Source organism: Lithobates pipiens, unplaced genomic scaffold (assembly GCF_037356315.1).
Source record: "Lithobates pipiens isolate NorthernLeopardFrog02 unplaced genomic scaffold, aLitPip1_a1.2 Scaffold_75, whole genome shotgun sequence".
In the NCBI taxonomy this organism is placed as follows: domain Eukaryota; kingdom Metazoa; phylum Chordata; class Amphibia; order Anura; family Ranidae; genus Lithobates; species Lithobates pipiens.
Genome location: NW_027507898.1, coordinates 973,848 through 998,792, shown reverse-complemented (window position 1 = coordinate 998,792; position 24,945 = coordinate 973,848). Strand labels below are relative to the sequence as shown.

Genomic DNA, 24,945 nt, shown 5'->3' with positions numbered 1-24,945 from the left:
TGTTAAAACAAACTTGTTGTGATGTAAAACTACAGTGGGCCTACAGGAAAAAGCTGCCATCTTAGAAACCCTTGTAGCCAAAAAAGACCACCACAAAAAAGACTATCTTACGTTATAACAATGTTGAGCAAATGTCCCAAACTGCACTGTGTAGAGATCTTTTTAACACTGACAATACAAGATTTAAATTCCATGGTTGGAGTAAAAACTGATCATTGCAATAACAGACCTGGTCGAGACCATGGAGTGTCAACTAACAGACAAAGTCGGCATACTATGTTCTTCAAGGCCAACCATAAGCATGACTTGAATGCTTTCAGCCTCAGCATTTAAAGAAGACAAGGTAAAAGTTTTAGCAAAGGCAATGCATGAAACCTGTCCAGTTTCTGGTTGAACTAAGAGACTAGTAAATCCACATTCAATATACTCCATGCAGGTAATTGTTACAAAAAAAAATCTCCAGATGAAAAAAAAAAAAAAACATTACACTGGGTCCAGATGCTGGGGCTGAATTTTGGCTTTGAAGTTGAAGCCTAAGAAAATGGGTGTAAGGCTCTGCGTTTTGAGGAGGCAGAAGCCCCCAAAAAGAGGGTTTTTGGAAATTTCTGCTGTGGGAGAAGGACCTTAACTCCTGTGACATCCTTATTGAACTTGTCAAGTGCCTTACCAAAGAGAATGTCCTTATTCAAAGGGCATATAAATGATGTGCCTTTTTACAGATAACTTCAGTTGACTAGGCTTTCGGGCCATGAGATTCTGCGCACATGGACAGAAATGACTACCATTCTGAAATGGTCTCATGACTTGTTCTAGGGCATCAACACAGAAAAATAAGGTGTATGCAGTGTTTTAAAGTGTTCTGCCAGTTAACCCATTGTTTTGCAAATCTATGTACACTACAAACTAAACCTATTAACCTAAAATCAGTTCTGATATCGCTGTTTGACTAATCTGAATTCTGAATAGGAAACCTTCATTTTGTTTGCGAATATTAAAGATTCTAACTACCAGCAAGAATGAGTCCTTACATTTAAAAAGCACCTGTCATTCCAGATACATCATGGCAGCACCTGTTAGTGGGCATCCACACGCCTGCTGCTGGCACGTCCCTCACCTTGTTGTGTCACTGCTGCATCATCAGCTCTCCCATTAAAGTAAATGGGACTGTCGTGAGTCAACGGAAGGTCAGAGGAGGAGCTGCTGCATGACAGAGATGACCGTTGCTCTTTAAAAATTATGATTTAAATTGTGTTGATTTTAATCAAATCCACCCTGGAGCAAACCAAGGCTGGTCATAGTGCAGTGTGGTTTTATTGATCATTAAAAGTCATTCAAGATAAAACCGCTATAAAATCAGTGCGTCAATAAGTGAATACACTATGTACTGCTGCACACTTGCATCAAGGTCTGCTGCAGACCAAAGTAAGCAGCTGCATGATGTCAGCATGTAAGCTCCAACTGATGACCTCTAGGGCTGACTACTACCATCGTTTTGTAGACCACTACATTCTGCCCTATGGGAGGGGGGGATGCAATGCTCATCCATAATACTGTAGACAATTTAACTGGAGACTGTGATATATCTTTGATTACACTCTTTATAATTTGGTGCACTTCATTTGTGAAAATAATTGTTGTTTTTATCACCCTTTGTTACTGATTCACATATCACGGATATTTTTACTTTTTGGGGGGTGGGGGGTTGGTCCTGTAAATATTACCTAAATTAAAAATATGACAGCAGTTCTAACCCATCACCGCTCTATCCAAAACTAAGATTAATAAAACAAAAACTTGGCTTCGGATACACTTTGAATAGCCTTATTTACCTGCCTCCCATTTACCCATGTAGTTAATAGAAAAAAACGTCAGAGGACTGTGTTTTTCATCTGGAATCAGCCAAATTATTGTCTAATGCCTAATCTTTTTGCAAGCAGAACAAACGATTTCCACAATGCTTACAATAATCGGGCAGGGATTATTGTGTATGAGGGTACTTCTTTTGAAAAGTCTATGTATAAATTGGACAATTTTAAAACAATTTTCCCACTTTGTGATAGCTTGGATACTACATACAGTATTGGGTAAATAAATAAAACACTGGATGGTTGGGCAAAATAGTTATAAACCCACACCTGATAAACAGACATCATAAACTGTGATCAGCTTACCTGAATAGAGCTGGTCATAGTGCTGAGAGCAAAAATAGTGGCACAATCCTTAACTGTGGACTGGCTGTCAAATGCCCCCTGCGTGTCCATTAGCACAACAGCAACCTAATTAACAGAAGTAAAAACAGAAAGGTTAAAAAAAACTACAAACAAATGAAAAGGTAAAGTCTTCATGATAACACTATATTATCCCTAAACAGAAGCAGCAAACACAGTTGATAGCAGAGTGAGTTCTCTTACCTCTTTACCATCCGGCTTTTTCATGGTGAAGACCTCGTTCCAGATTTGAATGCCAGTGGTATCAGGTTCGGACCCCCCTTTCCAAGAAAAGCCTGTGAGAGGTTCATTATCCTCTCCTACCCAGTTCCTATGATTGCCGTCCTTCTGCAAAGTGACACAGTATAGAAAAGTGCAACTTTTTTTAATTGATGACATACAGTAAGCTCAAAATGGTAGTACACCCCTCACATCTTTGTAAATATTTTATTATATTTTTTTCATGTGGCAACACTGAAGAAATTACACTTTGCTACAATGTAATGTAGTGAGTGTACAGCTTGTATAACAGTGTAAATTTGCTGTCCCCTCAAAATAACAACACACAGCCATTAATGTGTAAACCACTCGCAACAAAAGTGAGTACACCCCTAAGTAAAAACGTCCAAATTTTGCCCAATGTGTCAATATTTTGTGTGGCCACCATTATTTTCCAGCACTGCCTTTACCCTCTTGGGCATGGAGTTCACCAGAGCTTCACAGATTGCCACTGCAGTCCTCTTCCACTCCTCCATGACATCACGGAGCTGGTGGATTTTAGAGACCTGGCACTCCTCCACCTTCCGTTTGAGGATGCCCCACAGATGCTCAATAGGGTTTAGGTCTGGAGACATGCTCGGCCAGTCTATCACCTTTACCCTCAGCTTCTTTAGCAAGGCAATGGTCGTCTTGGAGGTGTGTTTGGGGTCATTATGTTGGCATACTACCCGGTGGCCCAGCCTCCAATGGGAGGGGATCATGCTCCGCTTCAGTATGTCACAGTACATGTTGGTATTCATGGTTCCCTTAATGAGCTGTAGCTCCCCAATGTCGGCAGCACTCATGCAGCCCCAGATCATGACACCCCCACCACCATGCTTGACTGTAGGCAAAACACACTTGTTGAGATAATCCTGGAAGTCCTTAGTCTTCAGCAAACTCGGGCTTTCTTATGCATCTTCTTCAGAAGAGGCTTCCTTCTGGAGACAGCCATGCAGACCAAATTTGATGCAATGTGCGGCGTATGGTCTGAGTACTGAAAGGCTGATCCCCCAGCCCTTCAACCACTGCAGCAATGCTGGCAGCACTCATCTGTCTATTTCCCAAAGACAACCTCTGGATATGACGCTGAGCATGTGCACTTAACTTCTTTGGTTGACCGTGGCAAGGCCTGTTCTGAGTGGAACCTGTCCTGGTAAACCGCTGTATAGTCTTGGCCACCGTGTTGCAGCTCAGTTTCAGGGTCTTGGCAATCTTCTTCTACCCTAGGCTATCTACGTTGAGCAACAATTTTTTTTCAGATCCTCAGAGAATTCTTTGCCATGAAGTGCCATGTTGAAACTTCCAGTGACCAGTAAGAGAGTGAGAACGATATCAAATTTAACACATCTGCTCCCCAGTTACACCTGAGACCTTGTAACATTAATGGATCACATGACACCGGGGAGAGAAAATGGCTAATTGGGCCCAATTTGGACATTTTCCCTTAGGGGTATACTCACTTTTGTTTCCAGCGGTTTAGACATTAATGGCTGTGTGTTGAGTTATTTTGAGGGGACAGCAAATGTACACTCTTATACAAGCTGTACATTCACTACTTTACATTGTAGCAAAGTGTAATTTCTTTAGTGTTTTAACATAAAAAGATATAAAATATTTACAAAAATGTCAGGGGTGTTCTCTCATTTGTGAAATACTATATATAATCACACACACAAAGCTAAAAGTATTACCTGGTAGTACATAAACCTCAGCATAAAGTCAAGCAAGAAAGACTTTCCTTTACGAAAAGCACCAGCCACAGATACAACAACTACGTCCAGATCACGAATGTGTTCCTGAAGAAGAACAGAAGCCAAAGCCTCTTCATCCAGCTGAAACGAATGATCATCCTTTTGTACTATAACAACCTGGACTGGGCCAGGAGTAGATGGAGCCATAGCTGTATGCACAGAAGAGAGAACACAATGTCATAACAGGAAAAACAAGGGTAGTTTTCTATACACAGCATTAGAACCTGAGGCAAAACAAGATCTATAAGAGAAGGAAAATTATTATTTAATATTTTATGTGGTGGTATACTTACATTAATTCTTTAGCTGGCAAAACTGATTGAAATTCGGATGGTCTGGAAGGGATTGGCCAAATTTCGATCAGTTTATGGCCTACTCCGCTCAACAGAAGTTGATTGTTTGATCGACTTCTGCTCGAGGAACATGCTGGAAAGTTTTTGTATGCTCAGTGGCTACAGTCAGTGTATTCTGACAGTGGCTGTTGCCGCTTTTAGAATACATTGTCTCGGTTGGGTAGGACAACCTTGTTCACCTTGCTGGCTAAGGGGAAAAAAAAAAAAAAGTGTATGACCAGCCTTAGCTATTAGGTCCTTAGATCTCACTGTTCAGAAACCAATACAAAGATAGACAGTGACAATTAAAGACAAATGTCATCAAATGCAGACAACTATGCAACAGATTGACAAGAGGTCCACGCTGCTCACAGGTGAGTCAGTGTTCTGTCAAAAAGTGTCCGGTCATCGAATAGTGTCCGCCCCTTACTGCGCAGATGCAGCGCAGTACAGAGGAGGAGGAGACTCCAAAAGTCTCAGAAGAAGAACGGCACCTGCGCACTGAGTTCAAGTTGAAGCCCCACCATCCAAGTGGACATACGGTCGCTCATAGTAACAGGGCCCCTTCGCTCGCCACACTTCGGGCATCGCCTCGCTTCGCTCGGCTATTTTTTATTCTAACTCTAGGTCTACTTGTATGGTGGGCCTTGAACCTGGACTCACGGCGCAGGCGCAGTTTATCTTCGGAGATGTTCGGCTTTTCCTTGTCCTCCGTACTGCGCAAGTGCAGTACAGGGCGGACACTATCCGATCCCAGTATGATCTCCTCACTGCAGGTTGCTCACCCAGTCGCAGCCATGTCTCCCTTGCTTGTACATGTAGTGCACCTCCTTCTTCGTGGTTTTATGTGAATAAAAGGCATTTGGATCTCAGTTTGGTGTGCAGCCATCCGGACTTTTTCATTAATACAACAGATTGATTTCATATGCTAAACCACACAAGTCATTACTTTCCTTAGAGGTTCTTGAAAGTATATCTGGCGATAGTCTCTTGCTGTCCTATCAAATGCAGACTTGCCCTTAAAAGTTGGAGGCAGCTCTTATGAACCCCACATTCAATCTAAAATGTGAGCAACTAAGAAGACCACATAGGACCTTCTTCACCAACTGACCTTTTTGAAGTTAAAAAACACAACACCAACATCCAGTAAAAGAGAAAGACAGTAAAAGGTGCCAAGTTCAGGATGGTAATAGCAACTGTAACAACAGTACAGAGTTTGGCATTCGGGACAGGAAATACAGCCTCTCAGTCTGACTCATAGCACGTTACCAAAATACTTTTTTTAAATCTATAAACTGGCATGAAGCAAAATTGTGATGACACAGCAATGAAATGAGAAGATAGGAGAAACAGAGACTCAAAAAAAAGAGAAAAAAAAAAGAAAAAACAGAGAGAAAAAAAAACAAGGAAAGAAAAAAAAGGAGCGCAAAGAGGAAAGTCAAACCATAAACGTTATCTGAAGAGTTGAATATAGAAAACAAAAGTGGGTATAAAACTAAAGTATAACTAAAAGGTAAAACTTTGTTTTTTTAGATTTGAATAGAGGGGTTAGAACTACTGTCAGGTTTTTATTGCGGTCTGTGTGTACCCATCAGTGGGGGGGGGGAGCAGTGGCAAACATTTACACTTACCCCATCTAGGCTGCGGGTGGCCAACGCTCCTATGGGCAGCGGGTTGTGTCCTGTGCTTTCTTTCTGCCGTACGTCTCTTTTCTCCTCCTAGGCTTCCAATAGAATCGCCTTTGCTTTCAGTTAATTGGGTGACAGGTCTCAAGACCCGCTTCCTGATTGGCCGGGAGGAGGATCAGTATGGCAATAGCGAATGCTCATTCACTATTGTCACACAACTGGGTGGGCTCGGAGTGCAGTGCTCTAATCAAATGCGCCACACACATTGGAAGCCATGGCCCGGCACCCTGCATGTAGATCAGGGAGCAGGATGGACAGGACACCACTGGTACCCATTAGGGGAATTTGCTCTAATTGTTATGATCGCAGAAAATGAAAGCAAGGGTAAATCCAGAATCTGGATAAAATCTTCCAATGGGGACACTTTTTACCATAACAGGCTTAGAGGAGATATTCCTCTCAATGGAAGAATATCCTCACGTTTCCTGTTGAGTCTGGGAGATGTAAAGTGAAGAAATATCCCTATGCAGATGGCAAAAAACAAAACAAAAAAAAAAAACACAACAGTTTTAGGATCCGTTCACATCGAGACATTTGTGGGCGATTTTCTGCTCCAAGCCTCAGCTATAAAAACGCCCCAAATCAAATCCCATTCATTTCAATGGCCCTTGTTCATATCTGAGCATTCTGTCGCCTTAAGCAAAATGTCCATCACTGAAAAAAGTGCACACGCTTATATTTTGGCAGATTATAGGCGTTTTACTGCTTTTCATTGGTCACGTCAACTCAAAATGCCTGTACAAAAACGCTGCAAAAACGCCAGTAAAAATAGCAACACCTAGATGTGAACAGAGCCTTAAAGTGACACTAAATCCTTGTTAAAAAAATTCTTAACCCAAAGAAATACTTTCTGTTGCTGTTAACCATCCTAAATTTCAAATTCCTTTTTTATGCTGCTGTAATTTGACTTCCTGTTAGAGGGTGGCTACATTTGTTCTCCATGGTTCCACTGTATGTAGGACCATAGCCACTCTCTCTTGCTCACTCCCAAGATGAGTGTGCATAGAGGAGCAGGGCGTGCACCGCTCGATCCAAACAAATAAAAGTGAGCGGAAAAAGGTTCGGGAGCTTACTGAGGACTTAAAAAGGAGGCAGAAAAGCACAATAAGAAGTGGTTTAATGAAAAACAGATTACAGGACTACTAAGTAGTGGATACGTATGGATTGTTTTTGGAGAATAAGGATATCATTTTTTTATTTTATTTTTTAACAGAGAGAGTTTAGTAAGCATAATAAAACATCAATACACATGTGCATTTGTCAGAAAAAAAGACAAATGTTCACAAAATATATTCTGTACAGTGCATGGTGTTTCTACTGGCTCGCCCGTGCGATCGGCGAGCCAGAGAAGGAATCCGCCACCGCAAGTTGACCATAGAGATTTCGGGGGAACAGATGGTCATCTCTATGACTCCCAGAGGCCCGGCCTGGCAGATTAAACCATATACTCGACTGGAAAGCCGAGATCGTCCCGTTTTGTTTTTTTTGGCTCAGGCTTTCCAGCTTGTAGGAGAGATGTGGGGTCTTTTGACCCCACATCTCTCCATAAAGAGGACCTGTCAAGCACTATTTCTATTATAAGGGATGTTTTCATTCCTTGCAATAGAAATAAAAGTGATAAAAAAAAAACATTTTTTTTAAGGGAAAGTGTAAAAATCAAAAAATCAAAATTAGTACAAACAATAAAAAAAATAAAAAACACCCCCGTCCCCCGCGCTTGCACAAAGAAGCAAACACATACGTCATGCCCACATATGTAAACGGCGTTCAACCCACATATTTGATATCGCCATTTTTTTTTATGGAGATTTTGGAGTACCGAAATTTGGCGCCATTCCATGAGTGTGCACAATTTTCAAGCATGACATCGTGGGTATCTATTTACTTGGCGTAACATCATCTTTCACATTATACAAAAAAAAATAAAAAATTGGGCTAACTTTAGTGTTTTGTTTCCTTTTTAATTCATAAAACAAACCTTTTCCCCCAAAAAAATGCATTTGAAAAATTGCTACGCAAACACCACGTGACATAAAATGTTGCAATGACCACCATTTTATTCCCTAGGGTCTCTGCTTAACCACTTGCCGACCGCCTCACGCCGATCTACGTCATCAGAATGGCACGGGCAGGCATAAGCACATATATGTACGTCCTTTGCCTCCCGCGGGTCGGGGGCCCGATCGGGCCCCCGCCCGGTGCCTGCGGCGGTCGGTTTTCGTTCGGGAGCGATCCCGGACGAGGGGACGGCCATTCATTCATGGCCACCCCCTCGCGATCGCTCCCGACGAATGGAAATCCCCGGTGACATCACTTCCTCTCCTGTAATGTAAACACAGGAGAGGAAGTGATGTATTCTCTCCTCCGTGTCGGTATTTTTCGTTCCGACACGGAGGAGAGCGGATCAGTGAGTTGCACCAACACATCCCACACACAGTAGAACATGCCAGGCACACTCACACCCCCCCTTTACCCCCCGATCACCCCCCCAATTACCCCTGCCCCCCAGTCACAGTGACACCAATGTCATTTTTTTTTTTTTTTTTTTTTTTTTTTTGCATTGGTGTCATTTGTGACTGTAATAACTGTTAGGGCAGTTAGGGTTAGCCCCCTTTAGTTCTAATGTACCCCCCTAACCCCCCCAATAAAGGTTTAACCCCGTGATCACCCCCCGTCGCCAGTGTCACTAAGGCTGGGTTCACATTGCAGCGGTTTATGAGAACGAATGTGATTCGCACCGCACTGCAGTGCAAATCACATCCGATCTCTGTGCGATTCGAGTTCAGCCATTCGCCGCACCCGCCGCACCCGCCACACCCGCCGCACCCGCCGCAAATTCGCACGGGACCCTTTTTTTGGCCCGCAGCAGAATCGGATCGCATGGGTGTTCACACCATGCGATCCGAGTTTGCAGATCGCACTGCGATATGCGAACTGATCTGGGGGTGTCAGTAACATTTCACTGACACTCCCAGCAGTTCGCATAGGGCAGTGTGAACTGCCGCCGGGAGGCATGCGATGCGGGAACCCGCCGCGGATTCGCGGCGTTTCCGCATCGCTCCAGTGTGAACCCAGCCTAATAAGCGATCATTTTTCTGATCGCCGTATTAGTGTCACAGGTGACGCTAGTTAGGCAGGTAGGTATTTAGGTTCGCCGCAGCTTTTTATAGCGCTAGGGACCCCCATATACTACCGCATAAAGCCCCCTGATTGCCCCCTAGTTAACCCTTTCACCAGTGATCACCATATAACTGTTACAGGTGACGCTGGTTGGTTAGTTATTTTTTTATAGTTTCAGGGCACCCGCCATTTATTACCTAATAAAGGTTTAACCCCCTGATCACCCGGCAGGTGTCATTTGTGACTAATAACTGTTAGGGCAGTTAGGGTTAGCCCCCTTTAGTTCTAAGGTACCCCCCTAACCCCCCCAATAAAGGTTTAACCCCGTGATCACCCCCCGTCGCCAGTGTCACTAAGGCTGGGTTCACATTGCAGCGGTTTATGAGAACGGATGTGATTCGCACCGCACTGCAGTGCAAATCACATCCGATCTCTGTGCGATTCGAGTTCAGCTATACAGATAGTATGGCTGAATTCGTGTCGCACCCGCCGCAAACTCGCACGGGACCCTTTTTTTGGTCCGCAGCAGAATCGGATCGCATGGGTGTTCACACCATGCGATCCAAGTTTGCAGATCGCACTGCGATATGCGAACTGATCTGGGGGTGTCATTAACATTTCACTGACACTCCCAGCAGTTCGCATAGGGCAGTGTGAACTGCCGCCGGGAGGCATGCGATGCGGGAACCCGCCGCGCATTCGTGGCGTTCCCGCATCGCTCCAGTGTGAACCCAGCCTAATAAGCGATCGTTTTTCTGATCGCTGTATTAGTGTCACAGGTGACGCTAGTTAGGCAGGTAGGTATTTAGGTTCGCCGCAGCTTTTTATAGCGCCAGGGACCCCCATATACTACCGCATAAAGCCCCCTGATTGCCCCCTAGTTAACCCTTTCACCAGTGATCACCATATAACTGTTACAGGTGACGCTGGTTGGTTAGTTATTTTTTTATAGTTTCAGGGCACCCGCCATTTATTACCTAGTCTCACTAGTGTACCCCTAAATTTAGGGGTGTCTACTTTCTAAAATGGGGTCATTTGGGGGGGGGGGGTTTGTGCCATCTTGGCATTTTATGGCCTTCAAAACTGTAACGCCCTTAGAAAGCCTGAAGGCGGTGCTTGGTTTTTGGGGCCCCGTACGCGGCTAGGCTCCCAAAAAGTCCCACATATGTGGTATCCCCGTACTCAGGAGAAGCAGCAGAATTTATTTTGGGGTGTCATTTCACATATGCCCATGGCATGCGTGAGCAATATATCATTTAGTGACAACTTTGTGAAAAAAAAAAAAAGTTTGTAATTTTCCCGCAACTTGTGGCAAAATATAAAATATTCCATGGACTCAACATGCCTCTCAGCAAATAGCTTGGGGTGTCTACTTTCTAAAATGGGGTCATTTGTGGGGGTTTTGTGCCATCTTGGCATTTTATGGCCTTCAAAACTGTAATAGGTAGTGAGAAGTGAACTCAAAAAATTACGCCCTTAGAAAGCCTGAAGGCGGTGCTTGGTTTTCGGGGCCCCGTACGCGGCTAGGCTCCCAAAAAGTCCCACATATGTGGTATCCCCGTACTCAGGAGAAGCAGCAGAATTTATTTTGGGGTGTCATTTCACATATGCCCATGGCATGCATGAGCAATATATCATTTAGTTACAACTTTGTGAAAAAAAAAAAAAAAAAAAAAAAGTTTGTAATTTTCCCGCAACTTGTGGCAAAATATAAAATATTCCATGGACTCAACATGCCTCTCAGCAAATAGCTTGGGGTGTCTACTTTCTAAAATGGGGTCATTTGTGGGGGTTTTGTGCCATCTTGGCATTTTATGGCCTTCAAAACTGTAATAGGTAGTGAGGCGTGAAATCAAAAATTGACGCCCTTAGAAAGCCTGAAGGCGGTGCTTGGTTTTCGGGGCCCTGTACGCGGCTAGGCTCCCAAAAAGTCCCACATATGTGGTATCCCCGTACTCAGGAGAAGCAGCAGAATTTATTTTGGGGTGTCATTTCACATACGCCCATAGCATGTGTGAGCAATATATCATTTAGTGACAACTTTGTGTAAAAAAAAAAAAAAAATTTTTTTTTTTGTCATTATTCAATCGCTTGAGGCAAAAAAATAAAATATTCAATGGGCTCAACATGCCTCTTATCAATTTCCTTAGGGGGTCTACTTTCCAAAATGGGGTCATTTGGGGGGGTTTTGTACTGCCCTGTCATTTTAGCACCTCAAGAAATGAGATAGGCAGTCGTAAACTAAAAGCTGCGTAAATTCCAGAAAACGTACCTTAGTTTGTAGATGTGACAACTTTTGCGCAAACCAATAAATATACAATTATTGACTTTTTTTTTACCAAAGACATGTGGCTGAATACATTTTGTCCTAAATGTATGACTAAAATTGAGTTTATTGGATTTTTCTAATAACAAAAAGTAGAAAATATCATTTTTTTTCAAAATTTGCGGTCTTTTTACGTTTATATCGCAAAAAATAAAAATCGCAGAGGCAATCAAATACCATCAAAAGAAAGCTCTATTTGTGGGAAGAAAAGGACGCAAATTTTGTTTGGGTACAACATTGCATGACCGCGCAATTACCAGTTAAAGCAGCGCAGTGCCAAAGTGTAAAAAGACCTCTGGTCATTTACCAGCAAAATGGTCCGGTCTGAAAGTGGTTAAAAAAAAAAAAAAAAAATTATATATATATATATATATATATATATATATATATATATATATATATATATATATATATATATATATATATATATATATATATATATATATATATATATATATATTTGGGGGTCTGAGTAATTTTCTACCAAAAAAATTATGATTTTTACATGTAGTGAGAAGTGCCAGAATTGGCCTGGAAGGGAAGTGGTTAACCGCTGAGATTTGAACCGTGTCTGGCCGGCCTTAGAAAACCCCTGACATTGTAATCACTTTGAGGTCTGTGTTCGATTTAACATTGAAAAGAAAATATATTGTAATTTTTAGAATTAGTATGAAGAATTAACCACTTGTTGACCAGCCGCCGCAGTTATATTGCAGCAGGTTGGCTCGGTTGCGCAAATTGCCGTAGGTGTATGTTGGGTTCGTACACAGTGATCTACGTGCGCCAATTGCTCAGCGGGGAGCCAATCAGCAGGTCGGTCCCCACAGTGACAGAATGGGGATCTGCCAAAGTAAACAAGGCAGATCTCCATTCTGTCAGGGGATTCTACATAGATCCTGTCTTTCTGCTATTCAGGAAGATGGATCTGTGAGTTGTCCCAGGCAGCCTATCCCCAAAAAGGTAGTAAACACATTTAACCCCTTGATCACCCCTGATGTTAATCCCTGGCAAAGCCATTAGTACAATGTCAGCGCATATTTTTAGCACTGATCACTGTAATAATGTCACTGGCTCCCACAAAAGTGTAAAAAATGTCAGTTAGGTGTCTGAACTGTCCGCCGCAATCCCACTAAAAATCACTGTTCACTGCCATTACTAGTAAAAATAAAAAAGCCATAAATATATCCCCTATTTTGTAGATGCTATAACTTTTGCGCAAACCAATCAATATACACTTATTGGGTTTTTTGTTTTTAACAAAAATATGTAGCAGAATACAAATTGGCCTAAATTGATGAAAAAATTTGATTTTCATTTTTTTTTTTTTATTGGGTGTGTTTTATAGCAAAAAAAAAAAACGAAGAGGTGAGCAAATACTAACAAAAGAAATAATTTGTGGGAAAAAAAGGATATCAATTTTGTTTGGGTACAACGTCACACGCCCATGCCATTGTCAGTTAAAATAACGCAGTGCCGTATTGCAAAAAAATTGCCTGGTCAAGAAGTGGGTAAATCCTTCCGGGGCTGAAGTGGTTAAATAACCGCCCAAAAAATATACAGAGTAAAATTATGCAAAGTGGCTTTACTTTAGAATCCCAAAAAGTCTCAGGTCCTCTGAAGAGGATTGAGAGCTGCAGTGGAATTATCACCAGAACAGCTGACAAAGCTTATTCTGTGGTAAAAGGGCAAAAAGGGCTCATGCTTGTCTATTTTATGCTATAAATTAAGGATCCCAGATAGTACACAACACAGAAAGTTTTTCTCTTAGTAAAGTTCACCCTGCAGGACCAAATACTACACAAAGGGCATATTTGCAAAGCAATAAATGTGACATTCTTCAAGGTGAATCAGTCAACATGCACCAAGAAGTGGCAATGTATACAAATATACAACAAAGTGTTTTTACATATAATAGTAAATAGAAAATAGTTTTGTATTGATAAATATCTCAGCAGAACCTAAGCAGTGCTGCCAGCACCAGAATTTGCCAAATGGACAAGAGATCCTGTGCTGAATGCCAGGCTGCTTTTGTTGAGTCTGAAAGGTCATCGGGGCTACCTGGGTTGCTCTGTAAATATTGCTGTGCAGCACAGACGGTTTTTCAAAAACCTTTAGATCCCTTTCACACCAGGGTGTTTTGCAGGCATTATAGCGTTAGAAATAGCGCCTGCAATCCGCCCTAAAAAAGCTGCACCATTGTCTGTAGTGTGAAAGCCTACAGACACACTACAGCTGTGCGCTGGCAGGACGTCCGGGAAAAGTCCTGCCAGCAGCTTCTTTGGAGCGGTGAAGGAGCAGTGTATTTACCGCTCCTCCACCGTTGCTCCCCATTGAAATCAATGGGGCAGCGCTGTAATAACGTCGGCAAAACGCCGATATTGCGGCGTATTGCTGGCGGTTTTAACCCTTTCTCGGCCGCTAGTGGGGGTAAAAGCGCCCAGCTAGCGGCCAAAATGTGCCGCGTTTTACCGCCGCCGCTATGGGCGGTGTGGTGCAAAAGGGGTCTTAGGCTTTAGAACCACTTCAATGACAGCTTACTGACCGGAATGGTAGCAGCTGCCAGGCAAAAAGGTAACAGGATACCAAGATGCATACCTGAAAACTACAGGCCAGTCAGGCTAACATCAATAGTATGTAAACTATTGGAGAATATGGAAAGGGACTATATTCAAGAATTTGATGAGAATGGTGTCATAAGTAGTCACTAGCATGGATTTATGAAGGACTGTTCGTGCCAAAACAGCCTATTAACATTCTATGAGGAAGTGAGCTGTAATCTGGATAGAGAAAGGCCCATGGATGTGGTGTATCTGGATTTCACCAAAGCATTTGATAAAGTACCCCATAAATGCTTAATTTACAAATTAAAGTCAGCTTGCATTGACTAGAATGTATGTAACTGGATAGAAAATTGGTTACATGACGCATCCACAGGGTGGTGATAAATAGAGTATATTCAAAGTGGTCTGCAGATGTGAGTGGGGTGCCACAGGGCTCTGTCTTGGCACCAATTCAGTTTAACCGGTTCATAAATTATATAGAGGCGGGTATAAATAATTCAGTCTCAGTGTTTGCAGATTATACAAGGCAAAGCAGAGCAATAACCTCACAACAGGCTATAGTAAATTTACAGGAAGACCTCAACAACCTAGAGGGGTGGGCAACTACATGGAAAATTAAGTTTAATATTGACAAATGTAAATTAATGCACTTGGGAACTAGACATAGGAATCTAAGTGACTCACTAGGGGGTGAGCCTCTTGGGGCATCAAGGATGGAAAAAGATCTGGGATTCTAGTAGATAACAGGCTGAGCAATAGAATGCAAAGGAAAACTGCACCAAGCAACGCTAGTAGGATATTAGCACGCATTAAAAGAAGGTATATATGCAAGCGACAAGACTATAATTCAACCAATTTATAAAACTCTGGTTCGGCCACATCTTTAGTATGCTGTCCAGTTCTGGTCACCTGTCCTCAGGAAGGATGTGCTCGAACTGGAGAGAGTCCAGAGAAGGGCAACAAAGCTAATAAGGGGACTGCAGGACCTCAGTTATGAGGAACAATTACAAACATAAACTTATTCTCCCTGGAGAGGCGATATGATTACAATTTACAAATACCGTATTTATCGATGTATAACACGCACTTTCCCCCCCTTAAAATCAGGGGAAAATCACGGGTGCATGTTATACGCCGATCCTCCACGATTTTTGAGCCTCTGGGCGGCTTTCAGCCGCCTTTGGCAGTTCTCGGCCGCCGAAAACCGCAGAGAATGGGCAAGAGCGGCCGAAAGCCACCAAGAAGGGCCGAAGGCTGCCGAGAACGGCCAAGAACTACTGAGCGCCGCCAAGATACACAGGACATCTCGGCGGCGCCATTTTTAAAAACAAAACCTGAAAATAACACTGACAAGGGGTCAACGATGGACAAGGCTGCATTACAAGGCTGCAATGATGGGACAAGGGTGCAATGATGGACAGGCTGCATGACAAGGCTGCAAATGACACTGACAAGGCTTCAGATGGACACTGATAAGGCTGCATTGATGGGCATTTAAAATGTAAGTTTTTTTTTCCTTAAATTTCCCTCCTAAACTTGGGGTGCGCCAATAAATACGGTATCTAAAATGGTGATTCTAGCAAAGGGAGAAAATGATTTAGTCTCAGGCCATTTAACATGACATGTTGACACGGACAAACTGGAAGAGAAGTGGTTTAACTTTAAACCACGTTAGAGAATCTTTACTGTTCAAGCAGTAAAGACGTGGAGCCCTCTTCCACCCACACAGGTTAAAATAAATGGACCAGTGTCTTTATTTAACATTACCAACCATGTAACTATCTAAATATATGAAATGGGCTTTCCACAGAAGCAGGACTAGCAGGCACAGTAGGCTGCCTGCTTTAACCATTTAACTAGATGCTGACCGGCGGCCGTCAAATGACGTCCTCCCGTTTAAACAGGGAATGCCCGCGATCGTGCGAGCGCATCCCCGTTTCTTCGGTGCTGGCGTGTCACAGAGACCGCGCTCACCACCGAGGGGGGTGAACAGCCATTGGGCATGGCTGTTTACCACGTGATCGGCCGTGATGAAGTCACGGCCGATCACAGATGGTTCCACCCCCACTGTGCACGGCGCGTGAACGCGCTGCGCAGGCACGTCAGTGGCGGCGTGTTCCCGGGAACACTGCTCATCACCGACGCTGGTAAACAGATCGTGTGTGAGGAGGAGATTGCGGAAACATCTAGTTACTGCTTACAGTACACATCAAGCACACCGATTGCCCCCCCCCCCCCCCCCAATAAAGAGGACCTGTCACCACCCATTAACCTGTCCCTCACAGTCCATCAGAGTACCCGAGTACCTGTCACGGTACATCAGAGTACCCGAGTACCTGTCACAGCCCCTCAGAGTACCCGAGTACCTGTCACTGCCCATCAGAGTACCCGAGTACCTGTCACTGCCCATCAAAGTACCCGAGTACCTGTCACTGCCCATCAAAGTACCCGAGTACCTGTCGCAGCCCATCAAAGTACCCGAGTACCTGTCGCAGCCCATCAAAGTACCCGAGTACCTGTCGCAGCCCATCAAAGTACCCGAGTACCTGTCGCAGCCCATCAGAGTACCCGAATACCTGTCCCAGTCCATCAGAGTACCCGAATACCTGTCCCAGTCCATCAGAGTCCCCGAGTACCTGTACCAGTCCATCAGAGTACCTGTCCCGGTTCATCTGAGTATCTGAGTACCTGTCACAGTTCATCTGAGTACCTGTCACAGTTCATCTGAGTACCCGAGTACCTGTCACAGTTCATCTGAGTACCCGAGTACCTGTCACAGTTCATCTGAGTACCCGAGTACCTGTCCCAGTTCATCTGAGTACCCGAATACCTGTCCCAGTTCATCAGAGTACCCGAATACCTGTCACAGTTCATCTAAGTACCTGACACAGTCCATATGAGTACCTGAGTACCTATCACCGCCCTTCAGAGTACCCAAATACCAGTCACCAGGCCATCAGAGAACCTGTCACCAGGCCATCAGAGTACCCGAGTACCTGTCACCAGGCCATCAGACTACCCGAGTACCTGTCACCAGGCCATCAGAGTACCCGAGTACAAGTCACCAGGCCATCAGAGTACCCGAGTACCTGTCACCAGGCCATCAGAGTACCCGAGTACCTGTCACCAGGCCATCAGAGTACCCGAGTACCTGTCACCAGGCCATCAGAGTACCCGAGTACCTGTCACCAGGCCATCAGAGTACCCGAGTACCTGTCACCAGGCCATCAGAGTACCCGAGTACCTGTCACCAGGCCATCAGAGTACCTATCTGCAGCCCATCAGAATATCCGAGTACCTATTTGCAGCCCATGCCTCATAGAATATACGTTGGGGTGTTTGCTTTCCAAAATGGGGTCATTTTGTGGGTAATTTCACTGTCCTGGCGCTCCAGGACCTTCAAAAGTGTGATGGGTAGGAGATGCGTCGTTTATGCTCCTAGAACGCCTGAAGGTACTACTTCAATGTTCGGCCTCTGTATGTGGCCAGGCTGTGTAAAAGTCCTACACATGTGGTATCACCATACTCGGGAGGAGTAGCTGAATGTGTTTTGGGGTGTCACTTTTGCTATATACATGCTATGTGTTAGAAATATCTTATAAATTTACAACTTTGTGTAAAAATAAAAATAAAAAAAAATAATGCGTTTTCATTTTTTTTCCACATTTTCCAAAAACTTCTGGAAAAAAAATTAACAGTTCAAAAGACTCATTATGCCTCACAGATTGTACGTTGGGGTGTTAGCGTTCCAAAATGGGGTCATTTTATGGGCAATTCCATTGTCATGGTACTCCAGGGCCTTCAAAAGTGTAATAGGTGGCTGTGAAATGAGATGTGTCATTTTTGCTCATAGAACGTCTGAAAGTGCCCCTTTAATGTTGGTGCTCTGTATGTGGCCATGCTGTGTAAAAGTCTCACATGTGGTATCGCCATACTCGGGAAGAGTAGCAGAATGTATTTTGGGGTGTAATTTGTTGTATGCATATGCTGTGTGTGAGAAATAACCTGATATGGCAATTTTGTAAAAAAAAAAAAAAATCTTAATTTTGCAAAGAATTGTGGGAAAAAATGACAACTTAAACTCACCATGCCACTTACGTAATACCTTGGAATGTCTACTTTCTAAAAAGGGGTCATTTGGGGGGTATTTGTACTTTCCTGACTCGTCAAGAAATGAGATACACCTGATGTACTGAAGGCCTGATCAGATGTGATCAATTTTCAGTGATTGGCACCATAGTTTGTAGACTCTATAACTTTCACAAAGACCAAATAATATACACTAATGTGGGTTATTTTTACTAAAGATATGTAGCAGTATAATGTAGCAGTATAAATTTTGGCCCAAATTTATAAAGAAAAATTACTAATTAGCAAAATTTTATGACAAACAAAGAAAAAGGCATTTTTTTCACAAAATGTACGTGTTTTTTTTTTTTACTAGTGATTAAATACCACTTAAAGAAAGCTATTTGTGTGGAAAAAAGGACTCAAGTTTCATATGGGTACAGTGTTGCATGACTGAGTAATTGTCATTCAAACTGTGAGAGCGTTGAAAGCTGCAAATTGGTCTGCTCAGGAAGGGGGTGTAAGTGCACTGTATTGAGGTGGTTAAAGACCGCCCACAATATACTGGGGCACGGCAGTTCTATTGCGTGAAACAACGAACCTGTAAATCAGGTCCTCTTCCTATGTAAACAAGGGTGGTCCCCACTCTGACAGGGGAGAACATGAAGATCTTCTGTTCCTAGTAATCAGGAACAGCGATCTCTGTTCTTCCTGTCAGTACTTCCCCCACAAAGTAAGAAAGTACAAACAGGGAACACATTTAACCCTTTGATCGCCCCTGATGTTAACCCCTTCCCTGCCAGTGTCATTTATACAGTGATCAGTGCATTTTTTTTAGCACTGATCACTGTATTGGTGTCACTGGTCTCCAAAAAGTAAAAAATAAAAGTCGATAAAAATATCCCATAGTTTGTAGACGCTATAATAAGTTTTGTGCAAACCAATCAACATACGCTTGGGATTTTTTACCAAAAATATGAAGAAGAATACATAATGGCCTAAATTGATGAAGAACTTTTTTTTATATGCATTATAGCAGAAAAGTAAAAAATATATATTTTTTTTTCAAAATGGTCAGTCTTTTTTGTTTATAGCGCAAAAAATAAAAGTCACAGAGGTGAACAAATACCACCAAAAGAAAGTTATATTTGGGGAAAGGACATTGTATTTGGGTACAGCATTGCACGCTTGCACAAATGTCAGTTAAAGTAACGCAGTTCCGTATCGCAAAAAAAATGGCCTGGTAATTAAGGGGGTAAAGATTTATTTATACAAATAAAAATAAGATAGTAAAATGCTGATCTAGGGATTTGTGCAGCTGTAATCCAAGTGTTAAGCCCCATAGATTTTCTGCTGATTTTTTCCTTCAGATTTACCAAAACCATATAATATGATGTCAAACCTTAGGAGTTTCAATGTGTATGCGATCAGGCAGGCTCTTGCACTACATGGTTTTAGTAAATCTGAAGACAAATATCAGCAGAAAATCTGATGTATGGGGGTTTAGAAAGGAAATATTTATTAAAGTATTTTCCCTCCTCTGGATTAATGGGCATGTCTCTCTTTTTCAGCTTACGAAACTATGCAAACATTTTATGCCCATTACAAACTAAGGTGTGGCCCACACCACCCCCACCCAAGTCAGAAACCAGCCTGAAAGTAAAAATTGCCTAAATAAAAGCCAGAATGCTTTTGGAAATGATTCATAACTTAGCTGGCACATGACCAATTTCAGCCTGTGCCTGTTAAAAAATAAATTGTCGCACCAGAGCATAGCAAGAAGCATGCCACAAGCACACATTAAGAAACCACTTTCATTTTATACTTCCTGCTGTATCCACCATCGTGGGTGTGCTATATAGGCAACGCTAGGAAAGACGGAGTGCAATAAATCATTTTTACCATACACCCACAGTGAAGCATGCTGCCTTAACCTTCGTACACATGATTGGATTGTTGGCCAACAAAAGCATGGACTTTTGTCTGAAGGGCGTTGGCCCAAACTTGTCTTGTATACACACGGCATACAATTGTTGGCCAACAATCATGAACATAGTAACGTACTACATGGTTTTCAGCTCTTTAGTGCCACCCTTTGGGCTTCTTCTGCTAATTTTGTGTCAGTATGAGTTTGGCGAGTGTTGATTTGTGCTTTTCAGTTAGTTTCTGAATGGCTGTTCATCAACCAGACATTTTGTGGAATCGAAGAAGATAACATGTTATTTATTATTGGCCTTGGAGTTATTGCTTTGACATTTTTTTTTTGGTTGAATAATGATTTTTTTTTTACCAAAAATAAAAAATGTTATTGTTTATTGAAGGAGTCAAAGTACAGAGCAAGACCATAACAACATCAGAAATGTTGGTACCGTATATACTCGAGTATAAGCCGAGATTTTCAGCCTCTTTTTTGAGGCTGAAAGTGCCCCCCTCGGCTTATACTCGAGTCATCGCTGTCTGCCCGCTCGATCAGCGTGTCGAGCAGACAGACAGCGGCCATTCTATGATTCAAAAGCCGCGCCTCCGGCTCCGCCTTCGCCTGTGATAGGCGGAACACTGAATTTCCCAGCAGCCTGTGTTCCGCCTATCACGGGCATCGTCTCATCCTCGTACTACGGACGAGGATGATACGACGTCCGTGATAGGCGGAACACAGGCTGCTGGGAAATTCAGTGTTCCGCCTATCACAGGCGAAGGAGGAGGCGCGGCTTTTGAATTTTACAATGGCCGCCGACGAAGAGGGCACGGGACGGAGGCAAGGCAAGGCACGGCACGGGACGGGACGGGACGGGACGAAGGCAAGGCACGACACGGGACGGAGGCTCGGGACAAAGGCTCGGGACACAGGTAGGCTGGACACACACACACACACACACACACCTGTACTGCCCACTAAACATGATGGGATTTTTGTCGTGGCTATGACGCGAAGTGGCTGCTGGATGGTCTTCTCTGTGTGGGTGGCCAGCGGGAATAAATCTGCGACTCAACTATTCCCTTTTCCCTGCCAAAGTGAATGGGTCCTCAGCCCTGGTTCACACTATATTGCCATGCAGCTAACACTGCAAACCCTATTCATTTCCGCACTGCGTTTTGCGATCTGCTGCGGGTGTAGGTGCAGGTAGGCTGGACACACACACACACACACACACACACACACACACACACACGGATGGAGACACACACACACGGATGGATGGATGGATGGAGACACACACACACACAGGGATGGATGGATACACACACACACAGGGATGGATGGATGGATGGAGACACACACACACAGGGATGGATGGATGGATGGAGACACACACACACAGGGATGGATGGATGGATGGAGACACACACACACAGGGATGGATGGATGGATGGACACACACACACACACACACAGGGATGGATGGACGGACACACAGGGATGGACGGACACACAGGGATGGACGGACACACACACAGGGATGGACAGGCATGTCTCACCCTCGGCTTATACACGAGTCAATAAGTTTGCCAGTTTTTTTGGGGGTAAATTGGGGGCCTCGGCTTATATTCGGGTCGGCCTATACTCGAGTATATACGGTAATTAAATAATTACAACTAGAAACAGCATGTTGAATGTCAGGTATATGCTATACACATCAGGAATGACATGAGAAATAAAAAAAATAAACAAATTTCAACAACCTACAACATGACTTCATAAATCCCCTGGTTTTCACATCTTAGCCTATCAGGGGAGGATAGTAAAATTTCTTTGGTCATAAAGAGTCGGTGTGGTTGCTCTGTACTTGTATAGTAGGAAAGAGACAGAAAAAAAAAATCAAAGGTCTATCGGTCCCTTGAAGAGCAATTCGGGAAGAAAGAAAGTAGAGGGGGGGGTGCAGAGGTTTAAAAGGGTGGTTTGGGGAAGAAAAGAGTGGGGGGGGGAGGGGAACCAGGTAGACTCGGAGGAGATACATGTGCCGCTACTTCAGGTGTTTCACTGCTTCTGGTCATGTCTCAGTTAGGCGTTAATAAGGAGTAATCCCTCATCAGATAAGATGAATATATTCCATATCCTCCATGTCTTGGAATGCTTTTCTTGGTTCCCTTGTGCAGTAAGGATTGGGTCTTCCAATTTTTGGATTTCCTCTACTCTACACAACCACATCCTTGCAGATGGGGTGTGTTTTTTTCCACAAAAGGGAGATAAATGTCTCACTATCTATTTTTTATATCTCTGTGCCAGGATCATGGTGGAGTGTAGCAGAAGAAGAGTTGGATCGTTGTTGATCGTATGGTCTGTGAATTTCTGTGTTATTGTTCTGACATCCAGAAACGTAGCCTTGGGCACGACCAGAAGACGTGGAGCAATGTTCCTATGTCTGTCTGACATCTCCAGCATCTGTCGGAGCTGTTTGGAAAGTACTTGTGTATTAGCTGTGGCGTGTAATACCACCTCGTCATGATCTTGTAATTAGATTCTTGAATATGGATAATTAAAATATTAAAATCTGATGAGTGTTTCTGGGCGTCTGTAAAAGGTGTGTTCTGAATAATGATTTTATTTGTTATATTTTCGGATGCATAGAATGCATTTTTTGGTTAAGTTCTATTGCCAGATAGCATGTCTAATTTATTTATTTATTTATTTTTTAATGTACAATAAAAAAAATGTGGAGAATAATACTACGTGTTTTACTTCAAATGACAGTTTGGGAGTAGGCAGGCACATAAAAAAAAAAAAAATACAATGTAAAATTGACACGTTTTATCTTTGATCTTAAAAACTACGGGATAATGGTGCTGTGGTAACTTGCCCCTAAATAAATAAATAATATTATTCTTGATATTACTAGAAAAAAAAAAAGCCTTTGAAAATTTGTCGTTCTTGCTTCCGATCATGCGTGTTTGTTCCTTGGACTTTTGTCCGGACATGTGCACACGCTCGGTAAAATCCAACAGACATTTATCAGTGGAAAATTTTAACAGGTTCCCGACTGGCGCACGCTGATGTACGTCGGCAGAATGGCACAGCTGGGCAAATGGGCCTGTACGTCCCTTTAAATTTGCCACCGTGCCATCGTGTGTGCGCCGCCGGCCGGGACCTCCGTGAGTCGGGTCGCGGGTCCCGCGGACTTGATCGGCGTGGGGATACCCGCGATCGCCTCACGGAGGAAGAACGGGGAGATGCTAATGTAAACAAGCATCTCCCCGTTCTACCTAGTGACAGTGTCACTGATCTCTGGTCCCTGTGTTCAGGAGTAGAGATCAGTGACGTGTCACACACAGCCACGCCCCCCCACAGTTAGAATCCCCAGGACATACTTAACCCTTACACTGCCCCCTAGTGGTTAACCTCTTCACTGCACTGCCAGTGTCATTTACACATCAATGCATTTGTATAGCACTGATTGCAGTATAAATGACATTGGTCCCAAAAATGTGTCAAAAATGTCCAATGTGTCTGCCATAATGTCGCAGGCACGATAAAAAAAAAAAAAAAAAAAAAAAAAAAAAAATAATCGCTGATCGCCGCCATTACTAGTAAAAAAAAAAAAAAAATTATTAATAAAAATGCCATAAAACCATCCCCCATTTTGTAAATGCTATAACTTTTGCGCAAACCAATCAAATGCTTATTACAACTTTTGTTTTTCCAAAAATATGTAGAAGAATACGTATCGGCCTAAACTGAGGAAATTTTTTTTTATATATATATATATATATATATATATATATTTTTGGGGGATATTTATTATAGCAAAATGTAAAAAATAATGTTCTTTTAAAATTTTCGTTTTTTTTTGCTCATAACGCAAAAAATAAAAACCGCAGGGTTGATCAAATAGCACCAAAAGAAAGCTCTATTTGTGGGAAAAAAGGATGTCAATTTTGTTTGGGAGCCACGTCGCAGGACCGCACAATTGTCAGTTGTGACGCAGTGCCGAATCGCAAAAAGTGCTCTGGTATTTGGCTAGCAAAATGGTCCAGGGCTTAAGTGGTTAAAGCCTGCTATCCAAAATTTGTCCACGAAAAATCCGACAATTGTCAGATGCTCCATACACATGGTCGGATTTTCCACCAACAGCCTGTCATCACACATTTCCCGTTGGAAAATCCGATGGTGTATACGAGGCTTTAGACACAGCCAAAGCCATGCACCCACTTTATAATGAATCATCTATGTCTTATATTCATTATTCTGCACATACCTGTAAAACCTGTTTATAAATTATACTCGAACCATAACAAGAATAGAATCAAAAGGTTTCTTCAATTAAAATTTAAATAATTGTACGGTTTCTGTATCTGAAAATGGCAATCACTTTGGCTGTGACTAGTCTCATACATTTCTGATTTAAAGTGAAGCTAACCTCTGGTTTAAAAAGAAAAACAAATCTGATCAAGTATTTATTAATATTATACAGGATTTATTTAGCGCCAACAGTTTGCGGAGCACTTTACAACATGAGGGCAGACAGTACAGTTACTATACAATTTAATAAAGGAGGAATTAGAGGACCCTGCTCGTTAGAGCTTACAATCTAGGAGAAGTATGTATTCTTAACTCAAAAAAAATAAAATAAAAACAAAAATAAAAAAAAATTCTATTGCAGGGGTAGGCAACCTTTTGAGCACAGTGTGCCGATTT

General features: G+C 42.8%; 1 protein-coding gene across 1 annotated transcript in view; it reads right to left on the bottom strand.

Moving 5' to 3' along the window:
• The window catches only part of LOC143959443 (atlastin-3-like), a 107,402-nt gene that overhangs the window by 50,655 nt on the left and 31,802 nt on the right, over positions 1-24,945 (bottom strand). Inside the window, exons 2-4 of the mRNA XM_077468098.1 lie at positions 4,160-4,368; positions 2,412-2,555; positions 2,172-2,276 (exon numbers count right to left, since the gene is read on the bottom strand). Of these exons, the coding sequence (XP_077324224.1) occupies positions 2,172-2,276; positions 2,412-2,555; positions 4,160-4,368 (458 nt within the window). The remainder of the gene's footprint in view (positions 1-2,171; positions 2,277-2,411; positions 2,556-4,159; positions 4,369-24,945) is intronic.